The sequence below is a fragment of the Gopherus evgoodei genome, chromosome 1 (assembly GCF_007399415.2).
Source record: "Gopherus evgoodei ecotype Sinaloan lineage chromosome 1, rGopEvg1_v1.p, whole genome shotgun sequence".
In the NCBI taxonomy this organism is placed as follows: domain Eukaryota; kingdom Metazoa; phylum Chordata; order Testudines; family Testudinidae; genus Gopherus; species Gopherus evgoodei.
Genome location: NC_044322.1, coordinates 11481169 through 11497587, shown reverse-complemented (window position 1 = coordinate 11497587; position 16419 = coordinate 11481169). Strand labels below are relative to the sequence as shown.

The 16419-nt window shown below is 44.9% G+C and overlaps 1 protein-coding gene across 4 annotated transcripts in view; it reads left to right on the top strand.

Annotated features, from left to right (window-relative positions):
- INTS4 (integrator complex subunit 4) overlaps window positions 1-16419 on the top strand; it is a 73054-nt gene that overhangs the window by 33356 nt on the left and 23279 nt on the right. For all 4 annotated transcript variants that reach the window (XR_003999790.1, XM_030558103.1, XM_030558092.1 and 1 more), the window contains exons 14-17: window positions 575-708; window positions 1517-1674; window positions 5806-5899; window positions 10115-10195. Coding sequence is in view for 3 of the 4 variants with exons in the window: in XM_030558103.1 (XP_030413963.1) it covers window positions 575-708; window positions 1517-1674; window positions 5806-5899; window positions 10115-10195 (467 nt within the window). In the remaining variant the exon portion in view is untranslated. The remainder of the gene's footprint in view (window positions 1-574; window positions 709-1516; window positions 1675-5805; window positions 5900-10114; window positions 10196-16419) is intronic.

The window sequence follows — 16419 nt, the reverse complement described above, 5'->3', positions numbered from 1 at the left end:
GTGACCCCTAGTTCTTGTATAACAGTTACACTGGAACTACTTTCTCCCCCCTCTACTTCTGTGAAGTACAGTTTCTGTCTCATACACCATCCACCAGAGCTTCCTGTGCAAATATAACTAGAATAAACCCTTTTAGGAATTGAAGAGAATCTGAATTGAATTCAAGGAGGGGTTTATACCTAACCAGATAGATAATGCAGTTAATTGAATACATTTGTCCTTTTGAGTAAAGGCTTGGAGAAAGTTGGGTAAAGAGGACTCCATTTGAGTTAAATTGTTTCTCTTACTCCAGTCCAAAATATGTTAGTTTACAAAATCTTCTTCACATTACTTCCTAACTATAACTGGTGGATGCTGGTGCTGTCCTTGCGCCAGTCTGTCAGCGGAGCATACTGTAACATAGTACCTAGTATCTAGGCAGAGAGCTGTTTTGATTTTTTGCTCAGCGTTCTTCTCCTGTTGTACAGAACTTTATAAATAATCTCCAGTAAAGGAAGTGTCCAATGTTTTTTAACTTGCTACCCATGAGGAATCTGAAAATGACCATTTTTTCCTTAACTTCCCACTTCAATAGATATTGCTGTTCTGGTTCTCATTTTTAATGCTGCTAAAACTTGCCCAACAATGCCAGCACTGTTCTCGGATCATACTTTCAGACACTATGCCTATCTTCGTGACAGTCTCTCTCATCTTGTCCCTCCATTGAGAGTAAGTTGTTTTTGGGGCAACCAATCGTTCTCTCAGTTGCTATGAATATTTAGTGAGAACTTTGTTCACTTGCCACTGGTGTAACTTTTTGTTTTCAGAAGACTGATTTTCCTTCAGTGGGGTGAATGCTGCTGTATTTGTGAAGTGTATGTATGAAATATTAACTCATTACAGTGTGGATTGTGTAATATTTTGGCGTGTCTGAGAGAATAATCAACGTATTTTTCCATATAAAAGAGAAGAGTATAATCTACTGGATTAAAAAGGTGACTAGGAGGCAGGACTCCTGAGTTCTTTTCACTGCTCTGCAGCAACTGGCTGAAATTCACCTCTTTGCAGAGGACCTGCAGCCAGGCCCCTGCTTGACATCAGTTCCACTTAAGCCCTGCACTTATGGATAAGATTGCCCCGTCAAGCTGTATGCCCCCGTACCGCATTGGCCTAGTGTGTGCCCTCTACATGGGGGAGAATTTCACGGTGTGCGATCTTGGCAAAGACACTTTAACAGCACTGTGCATTGCTATTCCTCTTTTATATATGGGGATGCCACCTACTCGGGTTGAAGTTTAATTGTAGAGTGCATTGAGATCCTTGGATGGGGCGGGGTCTCTAGAACTGCAAAGTGTTTGTATAATAAAGATGTGAAACTGAAGGTGTTGATGCAAATTCTGAACTAGAAAAGTATGTTGTAGTTCCCACTTTGTAGAATTCTTTTTTAAATGGTGACACCCAAAATTGTGACCAAGTGAATTTTGTCATCTGGATTTAGCTTTTTTGTTTTTATTTTGTTGTTTTCCTTTTTGCTCAGTTGCTAGGTAGAAAACTAGTATCCTCCCCTGTTTCCCCCAGCGTTACCCCCCATGAAGATCCTTCCCAGCAGTTCCTGCAGGAGAGTCTTGAGAGAGTTTACAATCTTCAGCACCTAGACCCACAGAGCACACAGGAGCTGCTTGAATTCACCATTCGGTAAGGCTGTGTATTTTTCAGCGTTTTGAGATCTAGTGATGAAAATAAGAGTGTAGTAGTAGTAGTAGTATTAACCATTGTCAGGAGAATTGTTATAATTCCCAGCTCTCTGAAATGCCTATGGTGGTTCTAGATGGTTCATGTCCCAGTTTGGGCTCTTAGACTGAACCTTCTGAAGAGAATGTTGTAAACAAGATTAGGCCCATGTGAAGTGAAATGGGTGGTCCCAGACCTATTTCTGCTCAGTTGCAATTGACACCTTTGAAAGTCTCAGTAGGGGCCATAGCTTTAACAGGCATGTAGAGTGAACTACCATCTTGTATTTAGAGAGGAGGTCCTTCCAGGACAAGATAACGTTGGGGAAACTTGCACTTCACAGAACAGGAGCAGCACAGACAGGCAGGGCCGGATTAATGCAGGGGCTTTAGGGTCTCAGGCTGAGGGGGGCCTTGCAGGCCCACGGGCCAGATGTGTCCCTCTGCTTCTTTTCATCCGGCCCACGGCAAGTCTCCGTGCCGCTGGACACCAGTCCCCGAGCCTCAGCGCCCCCCGGCTGCAGCTGCAAGCACCAGCTCACCGATGTGCCCCTGCGGCCCCTAGGTGAGGTGCGTTCAGGGAATCTCTGCACACTGCCTCCAGCACTGGCTTTGCAGCTCCCTTTGGCTAGGTACCGCAGCCAATGGGAACTGCGAGGGCGGTGCTCGCAGGCATGGGCAGTGTGCATCGTGCAGAGCGGCCTGGCCCCTCTGCCTAGGGGCCGGACATGCCAGTCACCTCAGGGAGCAAAGCAGCATGGAGCCAGGACAGGCAGGAATCCTGCCTTAGGCTTGCTGCACTGCTGACCAGGAGTCACCCAACGTAAACACCTCCTGGCCGGAGCATGCACCCTGCACCCCCCTCCTGCACTCCCACCCCAGCCCAGAGCCACCTCCTGCACCACAACCCCCTGTCCCAGCTCTGAGGCCCCTCCTACACCCAAATGTCCTCCCTCCCCCCAAGTCCGCGCCCTGGACCACCTGCTGCACCCCAACCTCCTGTCCCGTCCCTGGCTCCAACCCAGAGCCTCCTCCCCCGGCTGGAGCTGCACCCCTCTCGCACCCCAGTCCCCACCCCTGAGCCCACTCCCCCACTCCAAACCCCCAAGGGCCTCACAAAATCTAATAGCCCCGGGCCCATAGGAGAGTTTATCTGGCCCTGCAGGCAGGGGATAAATAGGACTTCAGTGATGAATAATATCCAAGGGTTCTCTGCTCAGTGGCCCACTCTAGATCACTCATTTTGACCCTGTGAACCTTTCTGTTCAATTTTTGTCCCCTATGCTCCATTAATTTCTGAGTTCTGTGGCCCCTCACTCGCTGGAGATTACAGATATCCACTGCATGGTGGGTTCTGCCCACCAGTCCCAATCGTCAAATAGTCTCGTCCTTTTCACCCACACTAAATTCACAGGAGAGATTTTCCCCCAAATAGGCAATGTTGTTATGCTCCACAGTCTGCCTTGGTATAGATAAGAATTCAGTATGGCTTTTAAATGAAGATTTTGTGCTGCCTTTTCCATTTCCAATTCATCTACTGATTGATTGATTTTGCATGAACAAAAGACTTGGAAAGAATTTTTTTCCGTGTGCCTTGTCTCCTGGACAGGAAAAGGATCCTTAGTTGAGAGGCAGGAAAGTACTGGACAATGCAATGAAAAAGATCTCAAATGTGGATGCAGCATTCCATACAGGTTTATTTTCTCTCCCAACTTATCTTTGCTGACTTGTAGCCATAAATCACCTTTGCAGCTCAGCTACCCAGTGTAAGGACTAAACAGTGTGGTATTCATTATTTGAAACATGAGTGTGAAAGATGGATGATGCATTTCTGGTCCCCGGCTGTTCAGAAGCTGCTGTACACACAATAAAAATTGTCTTGGGAATGTTTTAGGAACTAAATGTTGTGGCTGTGTGGAGGTGATTTCTTAGTAGAACATCTGAAATTTCTGAAGCACAAAACAGCTATGGAAATCTCATAGGAGCTGTGAATGCTTCCCTAAGCTGGCAACAGAACGCACTTTTGGTGTGTGTATGTGGCAGAGGGCCACATGTGCAGCTTGTGCAAAGAGACAGCTTAATCAGGAGACAGCATAGCTGTGCATTCGGAATTAATGTAAACTATCTCCATATCTGCATTTCTTCTACAACTGCAGCCAGTACTACAGTCCAAGGACTGTACTAAACTCCTTGCCCTTTGGCTTTTTTTGGGAGGGGAGGTAGGGACTTCTGTGCTTTTTAAAATATATCAAAACAAATATGTTCTGTTATGGGATTTTTTTGGAGTGGACAAGAGGCTGCTACCTTGACTGTTGGGTGGGGAGGGGTAGAAAGAGTTCCTGGCAGTAGGCTTCCTCCTTTCTTGTAATTACTGTTAGCTAGGGAAGCCATTTTTCTTTCACCCCAGTGAGGTGGTGTTCCTTAGTGCTCAGAGCACATGACTGAGAGTGGAGGTATCACCGGTTTTTTAGCCAGTCACTTAACATCTCTGATATCTGTGCCTCAGTTTCTTTATCTGTGCAGTGGAGATCATGCTTACCTTGCAAGGGTGTGAAGGCTTAAGAATGTTTATACAGAAATAAGTATGGAATTGTCAACCACAGAAGCTTTGAAGATGGGCTTCTAGTTATCTGGCTGATTATTAGCCAGGGAAGAGCTGTTTCCCCTCCCATTAGGATGTTGAGGACAAATTGAGCGTGACATGATGACTGGACAGTAAGGAGTCTGCAATTCTTCTCCTTTTACAGCTCTCTTACCAAGGAGAAGGGTGGGCTTAACTGGCTGTGTAAACCCCAAATTGGTTTTACTGCAGTTGCATCTAAGGCAGAAGCTGCCCCTGTGATTAAGAATTAGCTTCTTTGGGTACAAAGATTGGGATTCTCTCAGACCCTTTGCAGGCTGACAGCTGCTGAGGCAAATTTCAGGTTCAGCAGAGCCTTACCTGGGAACTACTTCAGAAATATAGGATCAGCCTGGCTAAAATATGAGAGATGAAGCTTTCTGAATCAAATAAGTTATTTCTTATTTCTATAGCATACCTACAGCAGGGGGACGCAAGAAACCAACACAGTGACTTTTAAAAAAACTGGAAAGACTAAATTACAAAGCAGAATGCAGAATGAAAAATGAGAAGGTGGACTCTGCATTTTGTATCTCTGATTTCTACATAATATAAGATTTCTTTTTTAATAGAATCCCAGATTTTGTTTAAAATTCCACACAAACTGGAGTAATAAAACTCTGCATATTCAATTAGGGTCTGTTTACACAAATATTTAATTCACAGCACGCTGGGGTGTGAATCTGCCACACACTAAGTGTCCCTGAGGAACCTGCTGAGAAGCTCTAAAAGTTAATTCCTGTGCTTTGATCCTATCCCACTTTGAAACAGGAGTAGATTAAAGTGCACTGATGAACTGTTATGTACATTACCAGTGTCCACACTGACATTTAGTGCATGGCAGGCTTGTATCGAGTAAATTTACACCCTGGCTTATCTAAACAAAATGTGTTGTAGATGTGCCCTTAGTTTGCCCTGTCAGCATAATCTAGGCAGTGGGTATGGCTGATTGCTCTACTGATATTTGAGCAATTACTTGTTGTGTGTTGCATTGAGTAACCAGCTCTTGTAAACTATACATCAGACTTACAAAATAAGTTGTATTTCAGAAATGCAGCTATGTTCCAAATATAACTGGCTACATGCATCCAATATGTTCCAAGCTATTCCTTCTAGCTAGCATCAGAAGAAAGATTTCCCAGCCGTTTAATACAAATTGGTTGTTTGCTGCTCTACGAACATCTGGAATGTTTGCGTTAAATCTGGAGCCACCATGCTGTATGGTTCCCGTAGGGATGCAGAGTAATGCGGGATGACAGACTAACTGCTGCTCATGTCAGCCTACAAGAAGGGGAGAGAAGCTAACAGGTCCCCAGGTGCAGGCTGCTCTGCCATGCATGTTTTGCTGCTGTTAATGGGAGTGGTTATAGGGGTGGGCAGAGGTAAAATACAGAAATAGGTAACTTCGGCTTTGACAGTGCTTTATGGTGGTGTTTTAAGGTATCTGAATTTTGCATTTTCTCTTATTTTCTCCAGTGACCTTCAGAGGCTTGGAGAACTTCAGTCAGAACTGGCAGGGGTGGCAGACTTCTCCGCAACTTACCTTCGGTGTCAGCTGCTCCTCATCAAGGTTAGGCTTCATCTGTGTTCCTAGGGTCGAGAATCATGTTGTAATTGGCTGTGTGTGTTTGCCAGCGCAGTGCTGGCCAAATCTTGCACTTGCCATATTTCATGTGTGCTAGTGAGTCTATCCACTTATGAAGTCTGCTTTAGGAAAAGTGATTTAAGGTGAAATCGTGGATCCAGTGGTGCTCCGAGCACAGGACTGGAAGTAAAGGGCTCTTGAGTTTTGTAGCCTGATCCTGTATTGTTTGCCAATGGGACTCATTTAATGAGAGGAGCGTACCAAGGTTTTTGCCCCAGAATCAGACACGACAGAATCAAAACTGACAAGTTCAATATCTTGTAGGAAACTGTGGGGTGTATGGTCAGGAAACTCTCACACAGCAAAACACAAACACAACCGTAACCATCTGTATTAATATACTTCATAGAGAAAGGAAAGCCCCAAAGCAGTAGCATTAATAGAGTATTAGAGAGAGCGTGAATGTTATCTCTTGTGTAGCATATGTTCACAGGCATACCACCAGATCTCCAAGAAAGAGGTAAGAGACAAAGGACCAGCCCTATTTCTGGCATGCCAAATGGGTCCGATGGACTGGATCCCTAATTCTTGAAGATAGGTGATTAGATTATAGCACTAAAATATTGAAGGGTGGAGGGCCAGCTTCCTCTTCATGTGGGTTCTTGCTTATATAGAGCCAGGGAAGCACCATGAATATTCATATAAGTACCCAGTCTCCTCTGTCCATATCAAACTTCCTTGCCCTCATAATAGTGGGGTTCCTTTACCTGGTAGGCTAGCACATTAATCCCTATATGCTCATTACCATATTGCTAAAGCAAATATGTGGTTAAACATCTGCCAACGATCCTATCCTAAAATATCCAAACTTAGCATCAGTTCAGTATTCTTACGGTTGCCTAGTCTCATTTTATGCCAACTTTTCTCTTAAGCAAGCTAGTTCCCCAAAATCTAGGGTGACTATTGAGCCACTTTATCTGTGCAAAAGGTCATAGGCCTATGCTTCATTTATGCTAATTTGCTTAAGCCAGTGTTTTACAATATGCAGTCCTGTAGGTTCTTTGTATTACTGCTAGGTAAAATCAAGGCTAAGCTGGCCCTAAGGGCTACAGTTTTTAGCCCAGCTCTGAAACTGCTTTCCCTCTGTGCCTTTGGGCAAATCAGTTAGACCTTGTTTATACTGTGATTTTAGCCACCGATGTGGCTCCACCGATATAAACCATGCACCAGTGGAAACTTTGTCTACACAAGGGGTTTGCACAGTGCAGCTACACTGACTTGAAATCCCAGTGGAGAGAAGATGACTGACCCTTTGCTGACAATGGTCTTTGTTAATGGTTCTAGCAGAACTGGTGCTGAAAGTGGTTTGCCTGCTGATGGAACAAAATTATTTTCAGTACCGTGCAGAAAAGATTCCTAAGACGTGGAGCAGAGTCTTCATTGCGCTCTCTGTTATCATATTGAAAACAGTTCCAATAGTAGGTAAACTGTTTTCATCCACTAGGACAAAAGTTATCAGCAGATTGTCAGTTGCTTAGCATAGACCAGAACTTAAATTCACTGCCTCATTTCTTCATCTATAAAACAGGAATAATACAGTGACTCCTCACTTAACGTTGTCCTGGTTAACATTGTTTCGTTGTTATGTTGCTGATCAATTAGAGAACATGCTTGTTTAAAGTTGTGCAATGCTCCCTTATAACATTGTTTGACAACCGCCTGCTTTGTCCACTGCTTGCAGTAAGAGCAGCCTGCTGGAGCTGGTGGGGGCTTGGAACCAGGGTGGACCGGCAGCTTCCCTATCAGCTCCCCTAAGTTCTCTGTGCGGCAGCCGCCCAACAGGCTATCAATTGCCAGGCAGTTCAGCTGTCCCTCCCCCCGCTGCTGTGTGCTTCTCCTGCCCTCTGCCTTGGAGCTGGTCCCAGGAGCCTCCTGCTTGCTGTGTAGAGGGGTGGGGGGGAGAGGGGTACTAATGTCAGGGTGTCCTCCTTCCCCTGCCTCCCTGCTCCGCACATTGCCCGTGTGTGTGTGTGTGTGTGTGTGTTTCTCTGCCATGCTGTGTCTCCTCCCTCCATTCATGCTAGTTAATCATTTAGCACAGGGGTTCTCAAACTGGGGATTGGGACCCTCAGGGGATCGCGAGGTCATTACATGGGGGGTCACGAGCTGTCAGCCTCCACCCCAACCCCGCTTGCCTCCAGCATTTATAATGATGTTAAATATTTTTTAAAAGTGTTTTTAATTCATAAGGGGGGGGTCACACTCAGAGGCTTGTGATGTGAAAGGAGGTCGCCAGTACAAAAGTATGAGACCCACTGATTTAGCAGCAAGGCATTCCCTGGGAAATATCCCGGACTCCATTACCTCAACAAAGCTTCACAGTCATCATTGCTGTGTACAGTATTAAATTGTTTGTTTAAAACTTATATTGTATGTGATACATTAAAAACATAGTCATTTGTATGGTGAAAAAAATTTCCCTGGAACCTAACCCCTCCTCTTTACATTAAATTGGATTCGCTTAACATTTCGCTTAAAGTAGCATTTTTCAGGAACATAACTACAACGTTAAGCGAGGAGTTACTGTACTTACCTGGCTTCCAGGGATGTTGTGAAGTTTAAATTAATGTTTGTACATGCTTTGAAGATCTGCTATAAAAGTGCAAAGCATGAAGATTTGCAAATAATTCCCTTCTAGAAAAATAACTGTATTGCCTAGTAAAATAGAGAATGGTTATTAAAATGGAAAAAAAAATCGTTCTTTGCTCTGTGTGAATTTACCATTTGGCTTCTCTCAATGTTAGGCCAGGCAAATCTTCAGGTAAAGTTGCAACCCAAAGAAAGTATTACATATAAGCAGATACAGCTCAATGCACCAGTCAATTGCTGGGACAGCAGGTTTTTGCAGAAGTAGTATGTGCTGCCCATGCAGAGAATCAGGGCTTGGGAGTTACCTTGACAGTTCCTCTCCTCAGGGGGGTGATTGGCGTGAACCTATTTACATTGGAAAAAGGGATATGCTACCGTGTCCTCCTGGCAAAAATAAGTTCTTTTTTGTAGCAAGTGGGTGGACTCTACTTGAAGGTTGGCTCAGGTGAGGGAAAAGCTCATGCTGAGGTGAGAAGATCCATCACAAAGCAACATGGAAAAGGCAGCAATCTTTCTAAACTACTCATGATTTCATAATATCTGGAAAGACCATACAATTTAAAATCCTAAACAGATTGGAAAGTGAGACCCCCTCCAGTGCCACTAAAATATTTTCTGTGACAGAACAGAAGCAATTAGGAGCAAATCCTGCCCCTTCCCAACCTCTTGGGGATCAAGGGGTCTCGGATATAGAACTAATGCTGTTCCCTTGTGTCTGGGACTGGTGGGCCAGGATTTTAAGAGCTGGTGCAGATAGTGGACCCCTGCATGTTCTGAACCTTGGCTTCCGGAGTGTTGCTGTGCAGTTGTATAGAAGGGAAGATGGGGTGGGAGAGGTGGACAGTGTAAGGGGTGGAGCATGGCAGTGGATCTCCCTTGCTGATTCTGTCACAAATCATCAGAAAACAATAGATACTTTGGTACCAGTGTCAGTAACTGTGATTATCCAGTAGTCTTAGTAACTCACTAAATCTTCTCCATTGTTTTTTGGTGGGGATGGAGCTGCCTACAGAGGTGTCCTAGAATATTGTTGGGTCCATGAGCTTCTGAGAACAGGCTGTTACCATTGCCTGACACCTGATGAGTTCCTGATCTTGGTCTGAGAAAGTGGTGATCATCCAGGATAGGAGAGTGTTTCTTGTTTCCCCAATGTCCATATCCTGTACCTTTTAAAGAATACTTTATACTAAAGCTATTCTGGCAAGTAGCTAATACATTCATACTTGGAATATAGCTTTTACATGTGAAACCTATGGTGGGGATAAGGTGTATTTGGTGATTTGGTGATTTTATGGAGTTTTCAGATTCCTCCATTTTCTGTTTTGCTCATATTTTTAAAGGCACCCCTGCATCAGGCTGACACGTTCTCAAGGAAAGAAGAAACTGTGAGTGCTGCCTCCTGAGCAGCAAGGAGGGGTTGTCTGGGAGACACAAAGCACTCCCTCTTCTTGTGTTGTTCCCAAGCCCTTTTAGCACAAGAATATAACTTCATTTTCATTCTTAAATTATAGTGTTGGACATTTGTCAATATTCCATGGTTTTCTTTTGTAGGCCCTCCAGGAAAAACTGTGGAACGTGGCAGCTCCTCTCTACCTGAAACAGAATGCTTTGGCATCAGCTGCTGCAAAACAGGTGAGATTGTAGGAGCCATGTCTTCATGAGGGCAAGTCCTATGGGCAAGAATCTTCCCTCGTGTGTTAAGACAGGGGTAGGCAACCTATGGCACGGGTGCCGAAGTCAGCACGCAGGCTGATTTTTTCAGTGGTACTCACACTGCCCGGATCCTGGCCACCGGTCCAGAAGGCTCTGCATTTTAATTTAATTGAAGCTTCTTAAACATTTAAAAAACCTTATTTACTTTACATACAATAGTTTTTATGAAAGAGACCTTCTAAAAAACATTAAAATGTATTATTGGCATGCAAAACCTTAAATTGGAGTGAATAAATGAGAACTCAGCACACCCCTTCTGAAAGGTTGCCAACCCCTGGGTTAGACAAACACCTGTCAGGAATGGTCTAGGTTTATATGGTCATGCCTGAGGCAAGGGAGGCGGGCAGTCCTTGAGGACCTCTCAAGATCCCTTCCAGCCCTACATTTCTATGATTCTATGGTGACTGTAGCACAGCTGATCTTGTGAGCAGCTGTCAGACTACTTAGACTCAGACTCAACTGCAACAAAATCAGCCTAGGTAGATCTTCCTCTGAAGACAATAGCGGAGAGCTTTTAGTTTCCTACAGGCATTTAAATATGTTGAATGTGGAGTTCTACATGATCATAATATCTTCAATCAGATGGTTGACTCGTAATTTAGATATCACCCAATTATCTGCTGTGTGTGTAGTTTTCTCTTTAAAAACAAACATCCAAGCGATTCTGAATATCTTAAGTACATGTGGAGTTACATACACGTCAGCGCAGGATTCATCCCACACCGCACACACAATTCATATTGCTTTTGGAATCCAAGATTACTAAAATAGTCTATTTTACTTAAACAGTCAGAGGCATATGGCACATCTTAACAAAGGGGTTGGCAACCTTTGAGCAGTGGTGTGCCGAGTCTTCATGTATAGACTCTAATTTAAGGCTTCATGTGCCGGTTATACCTTTGAGCGTTTTTAGAAGGTATTGCTGTAAGTCTATAATTTATAACCAAACTACTGTTATATGTAAAAGAAACAAGGTTTTCAAAATGTTTCAGAAGCTTTATTTAAAATTAAATTAAAATGCAGATCTTATTACTTTAGTGTGATCCTTGCCCTTGGTTTTCTTTGCTGAGTTTTCCAGTGTCTGATGGCACATATTTAGATACTTATAACTCAGAAGCCTGTGTGCAGCTTAAAGTTGATAACCGGCTAGCAGGAGGTCAGCGGCTGGAATCTCAGATCGGCAGCTGAGGTGAGTGGAGCTGGCGGCTGGTAGGGCTGAGCAGGTCCGGAAGCCTGGACCCTGTCTGGCAGGGGCCCTGCGCTGGAACTCCAACTGGAAGCAAGGTGAGTGGGGCTGCGGGGACCCCGGCTGTCAAGGGGCCAGCAGCCAGAACCTCAGAGCAGCAGGGGGCTGACCGCCACAGCTCGGGGGTTTCCACCACTGGCTTCTGCCAGCTGGGGTCTCAGCCCACTGCCAGCCTGGGGTTCCTTCCCCCAGGCCAGCAGCTAGCGCTGAGTGGGACCAGCAGCAGGACCTCGGCTGGTAGGAGCCGGCAGTGGAAACCCCAGAGCAGGTGCGGGCTGAGCAGCTCAGCCCGTCCCTGCTCTTGGGTTTTGGCTGCTGGCTCCTTGCCAGTTGGGGTCTCAGCCTTCCCCCAGGCCAGCATCGGGTGCTGGGTGGGACCCCGGCTGGTAAGGGGCCAGCAGCGGGAACCCCAGAGTGGCGGCAGGCCGAGCAGCTCACCCTGCCCCGCATGCCATGAAAAATCGACTCACGTTCCACCTTTGGCAAACGTGCCGTAGGTTGCCGACCCCTGGTCTAAGTCATTAATGAAAACATTGAATAGTACCAGACCCATGACTGACCCCTGTTGGACCCCATTAGATACGTCCTCCCAGTTTGACAGTAAATCTTTATTACCATACATACTCTATCATAAGCCAGTTTGTTTATAAGTCGAACCTCCCCACCCCCCAAGATGGATAAGATGGTAAAAATGGAAAATTTTTATGACTTGTTCCTAAGACAACCCTATAATTCAGAGGTCAACAAACTGTGGCTCCCAGGATAAGCTGCTAGCAGGCCGAGATGGTTTGTTTACCTTGAGCGTCCACAGGCATGGAGGTAAACCTAAGTAAACAAAGTGTCCTGGCGTGCCAGCTGCCTACCCTGATGTGCCGGGACAGCAACTGGTGGGGAATTTTATTTTTTGGAGGTGCCGGGGGGGATCAGGGGAGTAACCCCTGTGACCACCCCCCACATGACCCCACCCCTAACCCAGGACCCCCCACACTCTCCTCATCCCATCCCTTCCCACCTTATCTAGGGAGGGCCAAGGGAGGATGTCTCGGGCTTGGCTGGAGTTGTTCTGGCAGGCTGGGCAGTACAGCTGCAGCATGCTCCGGTGGGCCGGGCGGTACAGCCGTAGCATGCTCTGGGGAGCGGGACCGAGCGGTGTGGCCGCAGCCTGCCAGTCCCAGAGCTGCAGCTGCTTCAGAGGCTGGGGGGAGAGCAGCGTGGCCAGAAGCAGAGAGACTTTGGCCCCACCTCTTTCCTTCTGGCTCTGCTGCCTGTGCTGCCTCTGATTGCTCCCTCTGTTGGGAGGAGGGGCTGTGTCCCACCTCTCCCTCTCTGTACCTGTTCATAAGCTGACCCCCTTCTCTGGTGCTTCCCTTTTTTACTAAAAAAATTCGTCTTATGAACGAGTATATATGGTAATTACTCGAGTACAGTTTTTCAACCAGTTGTGTACCCATCTTATAATAATTTCATCTAGATCATATTTCCCTGGTTTGCCTGTGAGATTGTCATGTGGGACTGTGTCTAAAGCCTTATTAAAATCAAGCTATATCATGCCTACAGCTTCCTCCTGTCATCTACTTGGTCAATAAACCTTTCAAAGAAGGAAATTAGGTTGCTTTGGCGTGATTGGTTGTTGTCAAATTTATGTTGGCTATTACTTATTACCCTCTTATCCTCTAGGTGGTTACATGAGTTCTTGAAGATAATTGCTACGGGTTCAGAGATGGCTTCAGCAAGTTCATAGTATACTGTACAATTAATTTTATCAGACCCGCTGACTTGAATACATTCAGCCTATCTAACTGTTCTTTAACCTGTCCTTTCCCTGTTTTGGATTGTGTTCCTTCCTCCTTGTTAATATTAATTGTGTTAATTACCTGGTCACCATTAACCTTTTTAGTGAAGACTGAAGTAAAATAGGCATCAGACACCTCATCCTACTTGATGTCATGCATTTTCGCTCTCCTTCCCTGCTAAGTAGTGGACTTATGCTTTCCTGTGTTTTTTCTCTTGCTCCTAATGTATTTAGAATCTCTTCTTATTCCCTTTTATATCCATTGGTAGGTGTAATTCATTTTGTGTTTTCTCCTTTTCTGATTTTGCCCCTACATGCTTGCACTATTCTTTTATACCCATCCTTAGCAGTTCATCCATGTTTCTGCTTTTTGTATGACTTCTTTTTGATTTTCAGGTTATTAAAGAGCTTCTGTTGGAGCCATGTTGGCCTCAGAGGAAAAAGTAGTAATTTTCCTTGGGATAGTTGGGATAGTGCATTGGGATAGTTTGCTGTTGTGCCTTTAATATAGTCTCCTTTCAGAAACTGTCAGCTACCATGAAATCCTTTTTTCCTCGGCCTGCATCAACACTGTGCACCACTGGCAGCGGCATGCAGTGTGTGTGTAGTTACATGTGACAGTGAAATGCCCTGGCAGAGGGGAGGGAGCGGGAAAAGGCTGAGCTGCCCTCTGTTTTCTCCCTGCCAGAGCCTTTCCCCACTACCAGAATCTTTTTCTGTGGTAGGGGAAGGACTCCCACTGCCTCCCTGCTGCTGGACAATATACTGCTAAAAGTAGCAGTGTTGATGTGGGAGGCATGACTTGGGCTTGTAGAAAGCCACGTAGGGTATGTTCTCAAGTATAGGCCCACACCCTTCCAGCATGTCTACTCTACCTGCCTACGCCTTGTCTCATTGTCTACACTCCGGTTTATACCTGTGCTAGAGGGGCTATATGGGTGTGTTCCTTACACACTGGCAGAAGCGTGCAGTGTAGACACCCCTTAGATTTTTCTTCCTGTGGGACCTTACTTACCAGTTCTCTGAGTTTGTCTGCTTTTTTGAAGTCCATTGTTCTTAGTCTGCTGCTCTCACTTCTTCCTTTTATTAGAATCAGGAGATCTATCATTTCATGATGACTTTCACCCAAATTGCCTTTAACTTTCAGACTCACAACCAATTCTTCCCTGTTAGTCAGAATCAAGTCTAAAATGTCATGAAACTTCTAAAAAGTCATCTCTCTGACCATCTCTGCATATCAGATGCTGGCAGCTGATCTCATTAGCTGTGTCTTAAATGACTCTATTGGAGTGATGAAAGTCAACAATTTGTCATCCTCTTTGATGGTTTGTAACATTCGTGTGGTGATTGACTTGATATTGTTGCCTGTGAGCTGGACCCCAGTTATAAAAGCTGTCTGTTTTTAGTTCAGATTAGAGATTGGACTGAACTGGTACTCGGAACTTGGGCACAAGGCACAAAGATAAGAACGGCCATACTGGGTCAGACCAAAGGTCCATCTAGCTCAGTGTCCTGTTTTCTGACAGTGGCCAATGCCAGGTGCCCCTGAGGGAATGAACAGACCAGGTAATCATCAAGTGATCCATCTCCTGTCGCCCATTCCCAGCTACTGGCAGACGGAGACTAGGGACACTGTCTCTGCCCATCCTGTCTAATAGCCATTGATGGACCTATCCTCCATGAATTTATCAAGTTATTCTTTAAACTCTGTTATAGTCTTGGCCTTCACAACATCCTCTGGCAAAGAGTTCCACAGGTTGATTGTGCGTTGTGTGAAAAATACTTATTTTTTTTCTTTTTAAACCTTTACTTTAGACCTTAGTCCATCCCATGCCTGCTGCACATTGGGCTACCCACATTAGCCATCCTTGCCTGTCAACTGCCCTTGTCAAGGGTCCTTCCCCACTTTGAACTTTGGGGTACAGATGTGGGGGACCTGCATGAGAAGCTCTATGCTCAATTACCAGCTTAGATCTGGTCTGGCTGCCACCACTTGCAAGCACTACTTTCCTTCCCTGGGTAGCCTTGAGAGACTTCACCAATTTCCTGGTGAACGCAGATCCAAACCCCTTGGATCTTAAAACAAGAAGAAGTTTACCACCTCCCCTCCTTTCTCACACCAACTCCTGTTGGATCCAGATCCAACTCCCTTGGATCTTAAAACAAGGAAAAATCAATCAGTTATTAAAAAAAGGCTTTTAATTAAAGAAAAGAAAGGTAAAAGAAAAACCTTTGGGAGAAATTAGCATACCAGCTACTCCCACAGACAACAGATTCCAAACACAGAGGATGTTCCCCTGGGCAAAAACTTAGTTACACAAAATAAAATACCCAAATACCCAATTTGACTATTCCTCTAATTGCACAAGACAGGTTACAAAGAAATAAACATAAACCTATTTATTTCCTTCACTAATACTCACTACTTAATAAGAGGCTGAATTCTGGAGCTTTCTCAGGCCGGTCAAAGTGAAACTGACTGAGACAAAGGGAACTTCCCTCCTTCCTTTTGAAACATCTTGTTCTCCCATTGGTTCCTCTGCTCAGGTGTTAGCTAGGCTAGGTGAACTTCTTAACCCTTTACAGGTAGAAGAGGCATTAACCCTTAACTATCTGTTTATGACAGCCCTTCTCTCCAAATCTTCCCATTTCGTGTTGAGATGCTTGATGTCATTCAGAACTGTTTGTTTCCATGTTATTTGCGGTTTTCCTCTCTTTCTTCTTGCATTTTCTGGCTTCCATTCAAGGGCGGTATTTAGTAAGCGTTCTTTTTCCATTCTCAGCACATGTCCCAGCCACTGATGTCTTGTAGATTATTTGTGAGCGGGTGCCTTGTCCAGTAATTTTTCTGATTTCTTCATTCATCTTCCTATCTCTGTATGTTATTCCCAATATTCTTCTCAGACATTTGTGATGTAATGGATGCAGCTTTTGTGTATCTTTCTTGGTAAGTTGCCGTGGCTCACTGCTATATGTTGTGATGGCGATAGCAATTACTTTGTACACATTCAGTTTTGTCTTGAGGGAGATGTTTCTGAGTCTTTCAAATGCAGCGTTTGCCTTCCCGATTCTTCGTCTTCTTTCCTTGGAACTCGTTTCATATTG